This window comes from Amphimedon queenslandica, unplaced genomic scaffold, assembly GCF_000090795.2.
Source record: "Amphimedon queenslandica unplaced genomic scaffold, v1.1 AMPQUscaffold_13496, whole genome shotgun sequence".
In the NCBI taxonomy this organism is placed as follows: Eukaryota; Metazoa; Porifera; class Demospongiae; order Haplosclerida; family Niphatidae; genus Amphimedon; species Amphimedon queenslandica.
This window is the reverse complement of record NW_003546268.1, coordinates 269,334-287,435: the sequence shown is the minus strand read 5'-3', so window position 1 is coordinate 287,435 and position 18,102 is coordinate 269,334. Positions and strand designations below refer to the sequence as shown.

Here is an 18,102-nt window from a genome sequence, read left to right as displayed (position 1 = left end):
CTCGAAAAAACGACTTATACAGTAGCAGCTGAAGCATCACTGTGTTAGTCCACATAGTCTTTCTTGTGCGTTTTTGGCCATTTGCACATACTGGGTGTGGCTGAAGAAGGGAAAAATGGCTGTTGGGTTTACTCAACAAGGTTTCCTGGCTGTTGTGGAGTCTCTGCAATTCACACTTTAGTATCAATCTAAAGTCTCCTGGGCTGTTCTTCTACATTTGTGTCTAGTAGGCGGCTAGGCACACTCACTCTTGTTGTCTCTCATCAATTAAAACTAGTAGTGATGTTTCACCTACTACAAGGCAGTTAGACACTCTCCCTAAATAATTATCTACTCTTGGCACGTTGATTGATTTAAAGTAATGCAATATTTCATGACGTGTTGTCATTGTTTTTGTAATGGCTAATGCTGCAGGCGTGTCTTGGTGGGCGTGTTTATTGTGACCTAAATGAAATGGTTGTGTGTTGGGTTTGCATACATTTGTAAATGAAATTCCGAATTTCCTTAGGAGAGTCAATAGAGAATCCAAATAGCATCTGCTACATTGTATGTTGCCATTTTTGAACATACACAGAACAAAAACCCATGCATTTAATTAAAATGACTGTAGCCCACATATCAGCCGATAGAGAATCAAAATAGCATCTGCTTTCACTTACTACAGCACTGGTCAGCAATAAGTTTACAAACGATTGCTGAACTAGAGTAAACTCATATAGTGAATGTAATAAACCTAATTAAACATTGATAATTTAAGCCTCCACAAGACGTTTGAGTTTACACAAGTCATGTTTGTTTGTGGTAACGTTTGCGCATGGCGAATGTTAGTTTCCAATTAGTTTAAACTAGTTTACTCTTTCTTGAGTTTTGATTTGTCAGATTTCAAAATGGCAAGAGTTTTAGTGGAAACTAGAAGGAGAATAGTTCTTTTCAGAACTCTTGGATACACTGTTAAGTCAATAAAAAATAGGCTCTTGGAGGAAAACATTGCTACATGTATATCAAGATGGAGCTTATAAGTTGCTTAAAATGTATGTAGCAACAGGTAATATAGGTGATCTTCCCAAGAAGCAAAAAAGGATACTTAGTGAAGAGCATCTGAGGTTTATTGATCGTAGAACTCAAGAAAATGATGAATTGATGTCAAGAATCATAAGAAATGAATTTATTGAGAAGTGTCCTTAGCTCTCAGTGTCTGTTAGAACAATAAGAAGAGGAAGATAGAGTCTTGAATGGAGGTCTACCTGCCCTAAATACTGCCAATTAGTAAGGGAGGTCAATAAGCAGAAAAGATTGGAATGGTGCCGGTACTGAGAACTGTCAGTTTGATAACGTTGTATTCACAGATGAGTGCTCTGCAGAGTTGGATAGACATGTTTGTGTCTGCTTTAGAAAACAAAATGAGCTGGTACTGAGAACTGTCAGTTTGATAACGTTGTATTCACAGATGAGTGCTCTGCAGAGTTGGATAGACATGTTCGTGTCTGCTTTAGAAAACAAAATGAGCTGAGAAGATGAAACCAAGGCCTATCAACAACACTGGTCATATTTAAGGGAATTTTGAATGCTTGAAATTTATGCACAGTGATAGAAAAAGGACTTCTGCCATTTATTACTAGCCATTTTTCTGATGATGAATACTGTTTTGAGCAAGACAATGATTCTAAAGACACCAGCAATCTTGTTAAATCATTTTTAGAGGATCATAATGTCAACTGGTGGAAAAGATACATCAACTGTAGTAGGAGCTTTAGGAGATATAGCAATGCTACTACATGTAACTGTAGTGCTAGGAGGAGCAAGTGTATCAATGATTGGAAACTCTTCAGCCTATATATACATGTACATAGATGTAGAAAAAGATGTAGAAAATTTATGCAAAACAATTTAAAATGTTATTTACAAGTGTTTTTCTCTTCTTATTACATACCTTAGTCTTAGATGGGGTAATGGTCCTCTTCTTTGACGTACAAGTAGATCTTATGCTACATGTAACCTCAGGAGTGTCATCACTTGTGTTTGGGGGTAGCTTCTTCTAAAGGTACATGTACATTGGCTATTTCTGATGGAATATCCTTAATTTTAACTGTCTTCCAGCTCTTCCATTTCCTTCTCATTACCTATTAGCAAGCAATTATTGTAGTATAGATTTGTAATAGGCAATATACATAGCTTGCATTTGCCTATAACTCTATAATCATAGATCCTCTTCTGGATCTTGTAGATACATTCATTGCCTACATCCTTGCTACCTATCCTATCCTCTGAAGCAATCCCTAGGCCATTGTCCTCCAAGAAAAGGAGCAGATATGACAACGTCTTAGTCATGTTTCTTAGGGCCATCCTTTCACTTGTAAAATTCTTGAATTTCTCAAAAAGGATCTCTTCTTATATACCCAAGCCACACTAATGTACACATACATGTACTTTGTATACTCCTTGTGTGTTAATTCATATTATAATGTACATGTCATATACAAATTATAGCAAACTCAACGTGAAACGTGTCAACTTATTGCTGACCAGTACTGTATGTTGCCATTTGAACATGTGTACATAGCACCAAACACATTTAATGAAAATGACTGTAGCTATCATATCTTAATGAATTTTTGTATTGCATCAGCTGCACACATGAGTGATGAACACGTAATTAAAATTGGCGTATTGCTATCACATGGTATTAGGCACTCCACCCACCACTCAAGAGTTGAGATCACTCATGATACAAGAATCTTTTTAATGTAGTTGGATGGACCCAAGGTCACTGAATAGGTACAGGTACAGTAGTGATAAGCGATTTGAATTATGTGGCATGCCTTTCATTTACTTTAAATCTTTATAAAATTGGATTTCACAAGATACTTATGGATGTATCCTGATACTGGGCATTATGATTTTCATGTTTAACATGATAGGGCAATTGGTTTGTGACCAGTTCTTGTTGAGGAGAGCATTATATCCATGTTTTTAGCTTTGAGCATATTTTCCTCATTAAAGTGAGCTCTTCATCCTTGTTAAGCATTCTTTCAGATGGAACAGTGGTAGCCACTGTGCATAGGTATTCCTATCACTTGGAAATATTATTGGATAGACACTAAACATGAGTGTTTCCTTCCACCACTTTAGAGGAAAATCAGATCTTGGAATAACAAGAGATCTCTTAAGCTGTTAAAGTTCGGTGTAGGCTGATGTATTGGTTTGAGCAACCTGTTCATAAAACACCTGGCACAGACAGAGCTTTAGGCTATGACTCGTCAGAATGGAGGTTGATCTACTGGAACTTGTTACCCAATATTACCTGGTACACCTCAGAAACAAGAATTTTAGCATCTCTCTCTTCTGTGTCTTTATCAGCAAAGGCTAATTTCTTAAACCTGGGGTCTAGCAAAGTTGACAAAGGAAGGAGCTAGTTTTCTTTCAATTCCTGAAATTATGCTCTCATTTTGTAAAAGGCTCACAGTCAGAGAATGTGTTGTCGTTTTGCTAGATGCTAATCGTTAAAGGCACTTTGAGATTGGAATAATTTTGTGTAGTATTTGCTTGATATCTCTTGAGTCAACGATTCAAATGGGGCAAGGATTTTGCCACCCTCTCAAGTGCTGTGTTGTTTTCTCTTGGTATCATCAGATAATTACAGCCTAACAGTCAAAGATAGTTTCTTGTAGCCAAGTCATAGGAGCTGCAGTAAAACAAGTGATCATGTTAATTGCAAGGCATTATCATAAAACCTGCAAAGTTTTTTTTGACATGGTTAGAGCAATGTCTGTAGAGTGATACCCAACTTTGTTACGATGTCCACACACGACAAATGCAATTTTTTACTTGCAACTTTTTTTATAATGCATGAATGTCTAATGCGGAAATGGTAAATTATTTTTTGATATAAATACGTGTAATGATTGCCTAATTGATAAATGCCATATTGTTGGTGGCACTTCATTACAAAATTGCATGTGGCAATTTGTTCACACATGCAATGCTGACCATGTGCATTAAGGATTTGTGATTTTAATTATGAACAACTATTGCCAACATGAAACTCTCACAAATTAAAATCCTATATGGTACATGCCCTGCCCATCCAGAGATAGTCGAGACTGTACTCCATAGATACTTATCTGGCTCTTCCTCAGCACTTGCTGTTCCTTTGCTATTGCTATTGTGCTATGCGAATTTATAACCAAAGGCTGCAAATCTTTTTCTTATTGCAGGGCCAATTCCCCCATGATAGTTGTTTGTTTTACACCATCCCTTCACATAAATCAGCACTTCTATCTGTTGTCTTGTGCTGGCATTGTAATGTTTGTGCAACCAAGACTATTAATATTAGGTTTGGTAACTGAGGAAAAAACCTTATTAGGTTTTGGGAATTCATATTACTGTTTTTTAGTAGTTTTGGTACTGCTTTGCTAACAAAAAGCCTGTTCATCCTCCTTAATTGCCTTACGATTTGCTCATTGAATAGCAGGAGTGCTTTCCAGTTGTGATCATTGGCAGCTTGATTCTTAAAGTAAGCTGCACGCTATATATAGATACGTTTTAAATGCATGTAAGTATCAGTCTTTACTTACCATTACAATTTCAAACACTATTTGAGAAACATACCAATAATGGCAAAAGTATCAAGTACTATAAAAACTTCATCAAATAGTGAAATGACTCATTACTATCAAACCATCTTCATTTAGAAACAGCAACTTTACTTATGACACAAAAGAAGACTTATAGCATCTTTTATACATTATTTGACATGTGATTGCTACCAGTGTCTGTCCTGCTAGCAGGCTCAGCTACATGTATTACAAGCAGAAGGGAAGACAACTGGAGGAGATCAGAGACTGATAACTGGAGACAAAACAAGCCATCACCTAGTATGAGGAGACGTGAACCAGATGAGAGGGGAAGGGGAGCTTATTGTCCACTTGGTGCTCATGAGAATTAGGAAGGGCCAAGCTGATTTCCTCTGATTCCTTGTTGCTGGTGCATTGGCTGAGTTACTCTGTAGCTGATGGTAAACCTTAGGTTACCATTGTAATTTATGAAGGGAAGCCAGTGATGATAAGGGTGGACTGAGTCCACATAGCAAAGATTAAAAAGTCTTAAGCCCAACGCAATCAAACTGGAGGGATGAAAGCTAGAGTTTCACATGTAGGTTATGAATCCTGCAGCATTATAAATGCAAATTAGATAGAGATTAGATGCACATTTAACTTCTGTCTTATATAGTAGATGCTTTTATTTCCTTCAAAATATCTTTTTAATATTTCTTGAAATAACAATGTCCAAAACTCTTTCTTTAAACCACCAGAATCAATACCTAGCTCACCATCTAATGTTACCTGTTACAAATGTACATATAATTATTGTAATAATAGAGATGAACATAATCTTGCGGGAAAATCATGCCAGTGTTGATCAAAAAACTTCATTTTGAATAGAGAAGTGTCGTTGGTGATGATTATGATCAATATGGAAGGAGAGGAGATGGTATGGCAGATACGGACATACTCCACTTAAAGGAGCATGGACATGGAAATGCATGCTATGGCTCATTGTTGTTGTTGTTATCTTATTAAAGTTACCATTTTCTCTTCCTCACTATTTCTTCTCTAATTTAATTGTATACCTGGCCTGGAATGATAATAATTAACTGTAATTCAAGGGTTAAGTATTGCATGTCTATTATGTACATGTATGCTAAAAACCATTTTTCATTATACATGAGCCTATTGATTATCTTATTAATCATTAATAATATTATTAAGTGATCTGCATCATACTAGCTCTTTCTAATCACTTACGATTCTATGTTTAGTTCGTACCATCCTTTGACGTAAATGAGAACTTCATAGCTGCAGGAGATGAATCTACCTATATAATTGACAATATTGATAATGCATGATATGAAATGACACCTTACACTTTTTGTGAAAGTCTGGTCTCACAAACAAGGTCATGTGTGTGACATTTTTGTTATGCTGAAGCGTGAACAGGCTTCAACTTTAAAAAGAATTTCTGTCACATGAGAGCTTGTTTGTCCTTTTATCTAAATTTTGTCCTTAATGTAAATAATCCTACCCAGCCATGCAAGTGCAATGTCCTGTGATAATTTCACCTTTCTTATTCATAGCAACCCAAGCTTCATGAGTGTTGTTCAGTCGTTAAGATGGCTTCACTTTTGCCTTAAAATATAACACGCTTCCAGAAGTGCTGAAATTTTTAGCAACAATGCTGATCTGCTATTCAGAAGATTGCACAAAGATGTCCTTGATGAGTGACCCCAGCAAGGGAAAGCTATTGTGGGATGCCCTTTCGTTAAAGTAGGAGCAGCATAAATCAAGCTATCAGTTGGCAGTGCTAAATACTTGATGCACAAAGCATTTAAAAATGGTTACTTGGTATAGTGCCAATTTCTCTAGAGCAGCTTGGGCATTAGCAGTACAAACCATGCTGTTATCAATTATTTGTATATTTAACTTTTCAGCATTTTTTAAATCATCTGGATCAAAAAGTAAAGTGGCTGGCTGTAACACACCTTGCTGCCTCTGGGCTCAATGTGTTTTCTTGTATAGTCGGTTTCAGTTGAGAAGAAACCACCACCACCCCTTATAACTTTTTTGTCACTAATGCTAGCAAATTGAAATTTGATATAGCTGCATAACGGGTTCTTCCAAAAATCCTTACCAATTTTTGAGTTTCTAGGTACTCTGGAAGGTTCTCAATGGGTTCTTCCGCTTGAGATGAAAGGAGCCGCCATGACGAATTGTGTGCGTCACTCCGATGGATATCATTTGCATCTCATTACATTTAGTCAAAAAATAATGTTTTTAATTTTAAAAATAAAACAAAACATATCAAGCTCTCTAGACCTACTAATATTCAACCAGGAGCTTTCTCTTGAGGATAATTCTTGCTATATCACTCCATAGCCTTCTCAATCTTAGTTGTTCTTCATTGCCAGTACACTCATTGATTCACCCGTATTCCGAGCTCTATACCAGCTAAAAACTGGCACCAAAAACAAGAAAAGGATAGATGGAGGTAGCAGCAACCACTGTAGAGGTACAATAGATAGTAAAGTAAGTTAAAGGAGAAGAAACGCTCGAAGAATGACAGAGCTTGCAGATTGCAGCCATGTTTGGGTGGGGCTACACGTGACGTTTTAATGACGAAAATATTGATTTACTTCCGTTTCTTCTCAGCTGAAACCGACTATGCTAAATGCTAAGTGTTGGAGGTACTTTGAGATTGGAATAGTCCTTAATCAGGATGTGTAGCACTTGCTTGATATCTCTTGAGTCAAAGATTCAAATGGAACAAGGATTTTTACTACTCCCACAAGTGCTGTGTTGTTTTCTCTTACTATCATCAGATCATTACTGCCTAACAGTCAAAGGTAGTCTCCTTTAGCCAAGTCAAAGATCTGCAGTAAAGCAAGTGATTGTGCCTGTCTATTAAATTGGGTCATTACCCTCAAATCTCATATTAAAAGATGCAGTAACACATTAAGTTACACAAAGGAGCAAAATGATAAACATTAACCTAATAATAATGCAACAGAAGAACTAAACGCATAGTACAATAGTAATAATGCTAATATAATAACAATAATATTAATAATAGCGGGTATATAGTAGTTTACGTAAATAGAAAGCCTAGCATCAGAGATGATACGAGACATGTCCTCCAGACAGGGAAGAGATAGTGGTCTAGAGTATGAGGAACGAGAACCTCTCAAGCATCTTATTGTGGACTGAAGAAGGGAGAAGGAGATCTCACACCTCATGAAGTAAAGAAGCGTATTATACTGCTTCCCTAGTCTCTCAGCATGCAGTAAGGCTAAACGTTTTATAAAGGCACCAGATATTGGTGCAAAGCCACCTGCAGCAGAGAAGACCAGGGGAGCAAAGCATCCATGCTCCACTTCATGCACCCTTTCGTCGTACTTCCTCTTCTTATCCTCCTCATTTCTTTTGTAGCAACTGGCCAAGGACTGACCCCTGTACGTGGGAGTAAGAGGGTTAAAGACCCTCACGTCAAAAAAGGACTTCCTGCCCTGATACCCCCAAAATTCCTCCACGGCTATATCTAAACGAGCATTATCCTCTGTACAGGCAGATCTATGAAGAAAACGCTCCCCAGACAAAGGTTGCAATGATGGTTTGCGACAAACATTAGGGCACACATCCTTTAATAGTGACACCAACAGATCACGTGCATTATTGTGTCTCAACGTATGAAACCCACCATAAGTACAAGAAAGAGCATGATCAATAGAAAATGCATGTCCACACACACAAGAGGAGGGGAAATTGGGAGGATGCCACCCATATCGAATACAAACTGCATCCCAAAAGGCTCCCTAATATCATTTTTTTTCACGAATACATTGGTTGGAGCAATGTCTGTAGAGTGATACCCAAGTTTGTTATGATGTCTACGCATAATGACTGCAAATTTCCACACTACTACTGGCACTATAAGGAAATTTGCAGCAGCCTGCCCCGTAATTGCATGACACCTATGCGATTTTTCACTTTCGAGTTTTTTTTTAACCAGACTGACAACAGTCATGTACAGTACTGTGACCATAGCCTAGGGATTGGCTAATGATAATTATGACACTGTATCCAAGATTTAAAATGATCGTCATTCTTGTTTAAGACGGGGTAGCGGCCAATGAGATTGTAATTGAATCTGTAGCCCAAGGCCTCTAATCTATTTCCAATAATGGGGCCAATTCCCCCTATGATTGTTATTTATTTTTCGCCTAGGGGTTCCTTAACGAACTTCTGATATTTTTCACTCTTTTTTGTCGACTGAATGAATTGCAGGCTCTTCGCAGCCTAAAATGAAAGCCCATCATCTCAAGCCTCCCTCCTATGACTTGGCTGATACTGCCAATGACATAAATAGGCTTGCCTTGTATTGGTTTTTGGATGAATTTCAAATAATTTTCACTCTTTTTCATGGCATCAATGAAAAAATGGATTCTAAGAAAGGATATGTGCCTTGGTTAATGTCTTGGCTTGTTCATCTTTTTCTGCCAAATTTAATTGTAGTAGTAGTACCTTACAAATATCTAAATATTACATAAAACATGAATCTCATTCTAATGAAGTTAAATTACCTCACTGATTGCCTCTGATTCTTTGTCTCAGAGCCTTGGTGACAGATGCTGGGGCTGTAGATGATGTATGTTGTTATAATGTATTGTACATCAAATTTCTTTGTCTAGTAGAATGTTTAATATGAATAGCCATTCTTGTAGTGCCTGTAACAAGGAATGAATCAGAACAAGAGTGTCCACCACAAGGTTCTTTAGCTGCCATTTGATGTGCTTCTCTGCATTGTCCATGAAGTGCTCTATTTGATATTTATTGATCATTCAATATATAGCCCCTCATCTTGACTGCCATACTATTCAACTCACAATCAATCTCTACTATGTTTTATTGAAATGAGCAAATGAATGTACACACTTTTTACTCAACATCTCCGATAAACTTTCAGTTTATGGAGATAATTTTATCATTTTCATCTAAACATTGCAAACTTCATAATAAAAGAAATGATGAGATAATTCAAAAATCCACTTTCTATGTATTGTACATATGATTATTTTGCATCTTAATGAAGTATACAATGTAGTTGTTTTTGGATTGAATCTTTTCTGGATATAATTTGGTAACGAAATTTTGGTTTCACCAAATGATCAGTTAGATTTAGTTGCCTATATATAATAAACCCAACATTAAAGAAGTGGGGGTTCTCTTGCTCACATTATTTTTTCATGACTATATAAGCATCGACCCACAAAGGAATATGCCGTTTTATATTAAGGAATATGCTGTCTTGAAATCTATCGACCCCAACTGGCCTCCTAGGACTTGCCCAATACCTCCTATTGATGTCATTGGCTTCTCATCCAAAGGATTGTTCAAAAAATTAATATAGTTTTTGCTCTTTTTAATTTGAAGTAGCTATGATTGTTTGTTATCCATAATTACCTAAAATAGCAATGAAAATTAGTGCTGGGCGATATTTGGGTGGCATGGCTACATTATCAGGTTAGAAAAGAAAGCAATCCAGTGGTGATAACTATGCGTGAGATTCACCCTGTAACTATTATTTAATATTAATGGCACAGGCTCTTCAACAGGCAGCTTTCATTGTATATATGGTATATGGGCACTAGGGGCTTTATAAATTCGATCAACTTTTTTGTAGTCTGAAAATATGCATCATTAATTCTTTTCAATTAAGACTTTAGAGTGTTGTCTTAGTGGTTTCTTACAGCTAAGCAAAGCACTTGCTAGCATGCTTAGAAGAACTTAGCTGCCAAACGCCAGTATCCACATTCATTGCAAAATGCCTGTATAACAGTGGAAGCATAATCTTAGTACTTATCATCAGTATCTTAAAGATGATAGTCTGTACTTCAGAATCAGTGTAAAAGTTACACAAAAGACAAGGCCATGGCTAATTATACAATATGTTCAAATAGTAACTAACTTAAACCTCTCATCGTCTTATAGAGAAACCAAGTATTGTCCAATTAATGAGTAAGCTGTGGTGAATCATATTGACTCCAACCAGCCTCCTACTTGTCAAATACCCCAATTGTCACTGGCTTCTCTTTTCAAGGATCTATTTGATGTCTTTACAGCATTAAAAATCTTCAAATGAAATTTTAATGACTTTAATGGAATTCCTAAATTAAAAAATTTAATTAAATTTACTGATGCTCCACCTTTGCCAGCCATATGGTACAACTACTGATTTTTGTCTAAAATTTCCTCAGCTTAGTACAGCTTTGATTTTCTTTGCTTGCAGGAGCAGTCGTGAGTTTTTATTTTGTGAGCATTATGAGCTTTACAAATTCCATCAACTTTTGTAGTCTGAAAATAATATACCTCATTGATTCTTTTCAATTAAGACTTCAGATTTTTAGCATAGTGGGTAAGCAAAACCTTTGCTGGGATGCTTAGAAGAACTTTCCTACCAAATGCCAATATCCACCTACTAACAGCTCTAAATAATTTTATTCAGTTTGTGCTTACTATGATTGTAGAGACATCTGAGAAAATATGTCACCTACTTTAGAGACACTTGTGAATTGATAAATCAATTTGTAATGATAATGCACCAGTTCCATAATTTCAAACGATCCTCTAAATCACTGACACTTCTGGTGTAGCAGCGCCATGAACCACCCTGGAATGCTACAAACACCAGAGATTGTTTATATAAAAGTAGTCCTACATAAGTAATTACTAATTTGCTGCTGTGCAGCGCAACCTTAGACCTGTGTAACTGAATGTATTATAGTTGTGCATATTCTTGAGGTTTTAGTGCCATGACTACATTGTGTTGATGAATAACCAGCAGCTGGAGTGTAAAGGATGCATGGTTAGTGAGTGTTTTCTGATGAAAGAGCTGACTCTCTGCTTCTCCCTCTTTGACACTCTCATGTATAAACTATAAACTGTAACCAGCATAGTTGACTTAATGGTAAGGTTAGAGCTATCCCCACTACAAGTCTAGAAGTGCATGATCATAGATCCTGTTCTGGATCTTGTAGATAAATTTATTGCCTACATCTATCCTATCTTCTGAAGCAATCCCTAGGCCATTGTCCTGTAACTATAAGTATTATTATATTCATTACTTATACTTATTAGTGAAACCAAAGAAGACAACACAGAAGTGTCCTCTTCCTCCAGCTCCTAAAACAAATTAATGCCCACCATTCAAAATCAAGTTAACCTCAATTGTAAGTAAAAAGTTTTTATTGAAACAGGTAAAATTAGCAAAAACATCAAACTTTGGCACTAAAATTTACCATAATAAATACGTAACACTCCAAGAAAAGGAGCAGATATGACAACTTCTTAGTCATGTTTCTTAGGGCCATTGATCTTTTGGAACTTGTTGCCCGATGTTACCTTGTACAACTGAAGCCTCAGAAACAAGAATTTTAGCATCTCTCTCTTTTATGTCTTTATCAGCAAAGGCCAATTTCTTAAACCTGGGGTCTAGCAAAGTTGACAAAGGAAGGAGCTTGTTTTCTTCCAATTCCAGAAATTGTGCTCTCATTTTGTAACAAGGCTCACAGTCAGAGAAGGTATTGTCGTTTTACTAGATGCTAAGCTTTGAAGGCACTTTGAGATTAGAATAAATTTTGGGCTGAATCTCTAGTATATGCTTCATATCTCTTGAGTCAAAGATCAAATGGGGCTCAAGTGTCAAAAGATCAAGTGTTGTGTTGTTTTCTCTTGGTATCATCAGATAATTACAGCCTAACAATCAAAGAGTTTCTTGTAGCCAAGTCATAGGATCTGCAGTAAAGCAAGTGATCATGTTATTTGCAAGGCATCATCATAAAGCCCTACAAAGTTTTTTTTTGACATGGTTGGAGCAATGTCTGTAGTGTGATACCCAACTTTTCTACGATGTCCACACATAATGACTACAAATTTCCACACTATTACTAGCACTATAAGGAAATTTGCAGCAGCCTGCCCCGTAATTGCATGACACCTATGCGATTTTTTACTTGCGAGTTTTTTAAAACCAGACTGGCAACTGTCACCTACAGTCTGTGACCATAGCCTAGGGATTGGGTAATGGTAATACTGGCTTTGAAGCCACGATTTGAATTGATCATCTTCCAGCCTTTCTCTGATAATGGCACCAAGGGTTCATTAACAAACTTCTGATATTTTTCATAAAAATTTTTTTATTTTCCCATCATCTCGAGCCTCCCTCCAAGGACTTGGTCAATACTGCCAATCACATAAATAGGCTTGCCTTCTATTGGTTTGTAAATAAATTGCAAATAATTTTCACTCTTTCTGATGGCAGCAACTAAAGAACAGATTCTATCTGCCTAACAGGTTTGTTGCTCATTGTTCGTTAACAAACTTAAGATAGTTAGGGCTTTTCTGAATGGCGAGCCTAAGCGTTGAACTCTTCTTCGCCTGAAATAGCAATGAAAATCAAAATAATAATGATACATTTAGATGGCAGAACATAATTTATATTGAAATATAAACTTCAGCGAGACTCTGTTGCTGCATTGGCCTCATAAAAAAAACAATTATTTTAATGGAACTGTAATAATGAATAAAGAAAGGTTATAACTATATAGTGCTAAATTTAGGCAAATATAAAATAAAAGAGCTCGTGTTGCAGCATATTGAATTTGAAGTCATGCATTTAGTGCCAGCAAATCTATAATGAACATCATTTTTGATTAAATTTTTTTGTAAATGAAATATATAATTTGCATGAATTAGGAGTCAAGCAAATTTCTACCTGCATCCCTTGATTAGGAGAAGTGACTCCAGCTGTTGTCCACTATGATTTTACTTTTTACCCATTCATCTTGCACTCTTGGCAGTTATATCATTGGATGTAGTATAGTGCACTGCACCCAAGCTGGACTTATTACTAGCTTTTGAAGTTGATGCCACATTCAATGACAAGGAACCAGTTCATCTCTAGTGTAGCAACAGATGTTTTCATTATTTACTGCTAGTTATTACTGCTGGTTAATGCTAATGAATTATTTATTTACTTAAGTGGTTTTATTATGGAACAGCCCTTTTTAAGAAGTTGAACATTGGTTTGTATTGATGAAGTATCAATCAGTTTGGTATAATTGTCGACCTCTAATTAAAATTTATATGTAGAGCTCAGCTGCTCAAAAATGTCCAAGTGCCACATCCCACAACTACATGACACTCTCACAATTTTTCACTTGTGCTTTTTCCTCTAGAATGTGTAATTGTCCCTCAATACCTTCTCCATATTTTTATACTTTCTGGACTCCCAGGAGTTATAGTCATGTAAAAACAAATGCATCACTTTTTTACAAAATGAACTGGAGTAATGAAGAGATGTTTGGGCTGAATCTTTGAGTAAAAAGTCAGTCAAAGATTCATACTCATTATCTGCTTTGCTTTGAAAAGCATCATCAATTTGACATAGAAGTGGTTGAGGCACTAAAGATGGTTTAATAAATTTCAATTTAAGATTACTTGAAAGCTCTCAAACTTGTGTTGGAGACCTGCAGTCACACTAACAGTCAGCCAATAGAGGCTGTGACCTACAGCACGGTGACACTATCCTTTCAGATGGTACAGAGGTACCCACTATGCATAGGTATAATAAAATTCAAATTGCTGTTTCAAATAGTATGCTCTTCGAGCCAAATCTATTTAATACAAAGTAAACTTATTTATATGTACAATTGTACGTTTATAGTTTACTTGAAATCTCTCGTTGCTTTTTAATAACACACTAAATATTGACCAATTAAGACATAGGCAGCTTAAAGCCAAGTGCCTCTAGTTTCCCTCCAAGGACTGGGCCCATACCCCCTATGGATATAATGTGCTTCTCATCCAAAGGGTTGTTTAAAAATCTTATGTAATTTTCACCTCTCTTAATTTGACGTAGCCATGATTGTTTCTGTTCCATTATTGCCTTATTATTAGCACCCACAAAATCTACTGAGAGTTAAAATCACAATATTTTTGTTATTTTTAAACCTATAATTAATAGTTACACTAAGGCAATATTCTATTGTTGGTGTTTCCAATAAATACAATGCTGACAGCAGGTTTTGTTTTACTGATGTCATCTCAGGTTGCAGGGAACAAACTTGAGTCGGCTTAGGGCTCACCCCTTACGAGACATGGGGTCATACATATTTTGTATTTCGCAAATGTATTTGATTTTTACGATTGTGATTGCCATTATCTAGAAAATATATTTGAATGTAATTGCTATGTATAATGACCCAACCTGCCCCTCCCTTCCACTGCCTATTCACAAAGGCATTGAACTTTGTCCATTGAATCAGCCATTATCATGGTATGAACTATGGACGGGAGTACTCTTGATGCCAATGCTGAGATATTCAGGAATTACGATTTAATTGATATAATGCAGTACACCTCTTAACTGTGCATGCGCAGATGCACTAAAATGAATGCACACATGTGCATCACAGATGGACAGCCAACTACATATAATAGCCTAGGAATTGGGTAATGGTAATACTGACTTTGAATCCATGATTTAAATTGGTCATCATTCTTGTTTAGGATCAAGTACTGCCCAATTAGGTTGTAAGCAAATCTGTAGCCCAAGGCCTACATCACGAGAAGTACGAATAGTCTGATCATGGATGGTAGTCCTCCTTATTGTCCTTTTTAATCACTACATGCAAATAAGCCTTTAATTCATTAATGTCTCCACTAAATTTACTTGCCAAAATCATAGTGATGAATCCGATGATGCAGACCAAGAATAATCCTATTGTTTTATTATAGAATCTATAATGAAATAATTTAAATAAATTTTTGCCTAAGGGTTCATCAATGAACTTCAGATTTTTTACTCTTTTTTGTCGACTGAATAAATTGCAGACTCTTCTCAGCCTAAAACGAAAGCCCATCATCTCAAGCCTTCCCCAATGACTTGGCTGATACTGCCAATGACATAAATAGGCTTGCCTTGTATTTTGATTTATCATTTTTACAGAATAATAATGGAAATAGGTAAATAGGGACTGTTCATACTTGTATCGCTAGATGTATCTTTAGCAGTAAGTTCATACATTTAGTAAGGCAGGGGCAAAGGGGCTGCTGATTGCTTCCATAGCCTTAAGGATCGTATTCCAATGAGCATCCCATTCCCCTGTATCTATAGTCTGCCTGTCCATTCTAGTCTGCAATGTCCTGACAAATTTACATCCCAGAATGATGATGGCCCTATAAAACAGGCCAAGAGTAGTTCTCCGAGTAGTCCTACTTCCATAATTGTCACAGTGATGAGTATATATTTCTTTATTTTACAACTAAATTAGGATCCCCGGGTAAAAGAGTGAAGAAAATGTTAGAGGAGAAGGAACCTGATTGGTTTGTGGAGGAATTTTAAATATTTTTTGCTCTTTCTGATAGCAGTAAACTTCATCAAATAGTGAATTGACTCATTACTATCAAACCATCTTCATTCAGAAACAGCAACTTTACTTATGACGCAAAAGTAGACTTCTAACATCTTTTATACATTATTTGACATGTGATTGCTACCAGTGTCTGTCCTACTGGCAGGCTCAGCTACATGTATTAAAAGCAGAAGGAAAGACAACTGGAGGAGATCAGAGACTGATAACTGGAGACGAAATGAACCATCACCTAGTATGAGGAGACGTGAACCAGATGAGAGAGGAAGGAGAGCTTATTGTCCACTTGGTGTTCATAGAGAATTAGGAAGGGCCAAGTTGATTTCCTCTGATTTTTGTCTCAGAGCCTCAGTGACAGTTGCTGGTGCTATTAGCTGAGTTACTTTGTAGCTGATGGTAATCCTTAGGTTACTTTAGTGAACTGTGCATATAGGAAATGATGTTATTTCAAAGCACTGTTCAATAAATTTTTTTGTCGTGTTGAATGTTTATTATGTCTTGGAGCAATGGCCATTCTTCTAGTGTCGTCAGCAAGGAATGAATCAGAGCAAGAGTGTCCGCAACAAGATTCTTTCGCTGCAGAATTGTTGATTCATTAATCATTGGATAATTAAAAAGTTGGTCTTCTTGCTCTTTGACAAGCCAAAGTTGTCCCCTTGTCTTGACTATAGCCACCTCTGAAACTCACAATAAGTCTCTCCTATGTGTTACTACTTTGTTATAACTCCAACCCCTCTGCTATCTCTCTTATCTATACTACTAAATACTAATGACACCTGTCAGCTATCCCTTTCTGCTCTGAAATCCGAAAAGACTCAAAACAGTCTACAATTTCTCTCTCTTGGCTACTGCAATACAGTCATGTTTTATTGTAATAAACCAGGAACATACGCACTTTTTATTCAATACCATCTTTATAATTATCTTTTTTTAACTACTGTAATTTCAAACATTAAAATTTCTCAATTTATTCATATGAAGTAATCTACCACATCATACTACCTATTGATATTGAGTTAAGCTTCCATATTTAATTCACACCATCCTGTCACGTGAATCAGCACTTCTATCTGTTGTCTTGTGCTGGCATTGCAGTGTTTGTGCAACCAAGACTATTAATACAAATGCACATAATTATAACTTACTTTAAACCTCTCATCATCTTTTAACAACAAATGCAATATCATATTAGGTTATCCAGATGCAGTTTATCATGCCTTTCAGTTTGTCTTTCCCTTTTCTTTTCCTTTTTCCTTTCCCTGGGTGTGGCTGTGCACCTTTCTGTTTTAATTCTGGAAATGCCCTAACTTTTTACTATTTTTCAATAAAGAAGGCGGGACCGCTTCCATTCTTAAACAGTTCAATTGGTCCTTTAGTGTTAAATTTGGATGAGCTGTCTGACACTTTTTGAGGTTTGCCAGCTCAGTAACATTTACTAAAGTCAGAACCACTAATTTTATGAAAATTAAGTTACCTCCTAAAAGACTGAGACAAATATAGAGAATGGAGTATGCCTTGAGTCAAGAAGCGAGCTTGCCTTGAGGCTATTAATCCTTGCTTAATTACATTGCTGTTATTAATATTAATTATTTATGCTAAAAATGGATAATGACCCAAAGTGATTATAAATATTTGCTTTAGTTAGCAGGAAATTGGTCTTTCTTTGGTCAGAAAACTATGCCAGATCAATAGCACAGGTTATGCTGTCAGCATTTACTGGTGGCCTTTATGCAGTGTAGTGGTGGTTGTTATTGTCTAAATGTGGCCTGGTTAGTGGAATGAGCTTACAAATTAGCAAAATTGTCTTTTAATAAATTACCATAGAGCAGTAATCCTCTGCTGAGGCTAAGGGACCTACTATACTTCAATGCAATAAGCAAGTCGGTAGACAGTCCTATTTGTGATAGTTGTGGCGAAAGATGTATATCATACTTACTAATTGAGCCTTCAAGGCCTTAATCATTAAGGTTTTTGATTTTCTCAGTTGAGAAAGTCATATGTTTAACTTCCTTTACTTGTACACAAAAGATCGTCAATACCTTTTGCAACCAATTTTTCACTGCATATTGCAATCTTATGTAATCAACTAGTTTGTCAATAGTGTGGAGTACAAGCTTTTG

General features: G+C 36.3%; 1 protein-coding gene across 1 annotated transcript in view; it reads left to right on the top strand.

The window, feature by feature from the left end:
• The window catches only part of LOC100638842 (U5 small nuclear ribonucleoprotein 200 kDa helicase-like), a 14,350-nt gene extending 9,405 nt beyond the window's left edge, over nucleotides 1-4,945 (top strand). The window contains exon 23 of the mRNA XM_019993359.1: nucleotides 4,770-4,945. Within this exon, the coding sequence (XP_019848918.1) occupies nucleotides 4,770-4,945 (176 nt within the window). The remainder of the gene's footprint in view (nucleotides 1-4,769) is intronic.
• The last annotated feature ends 13,157 nt before the right edge of the window (nucleotides 4,946-18,102 follow it).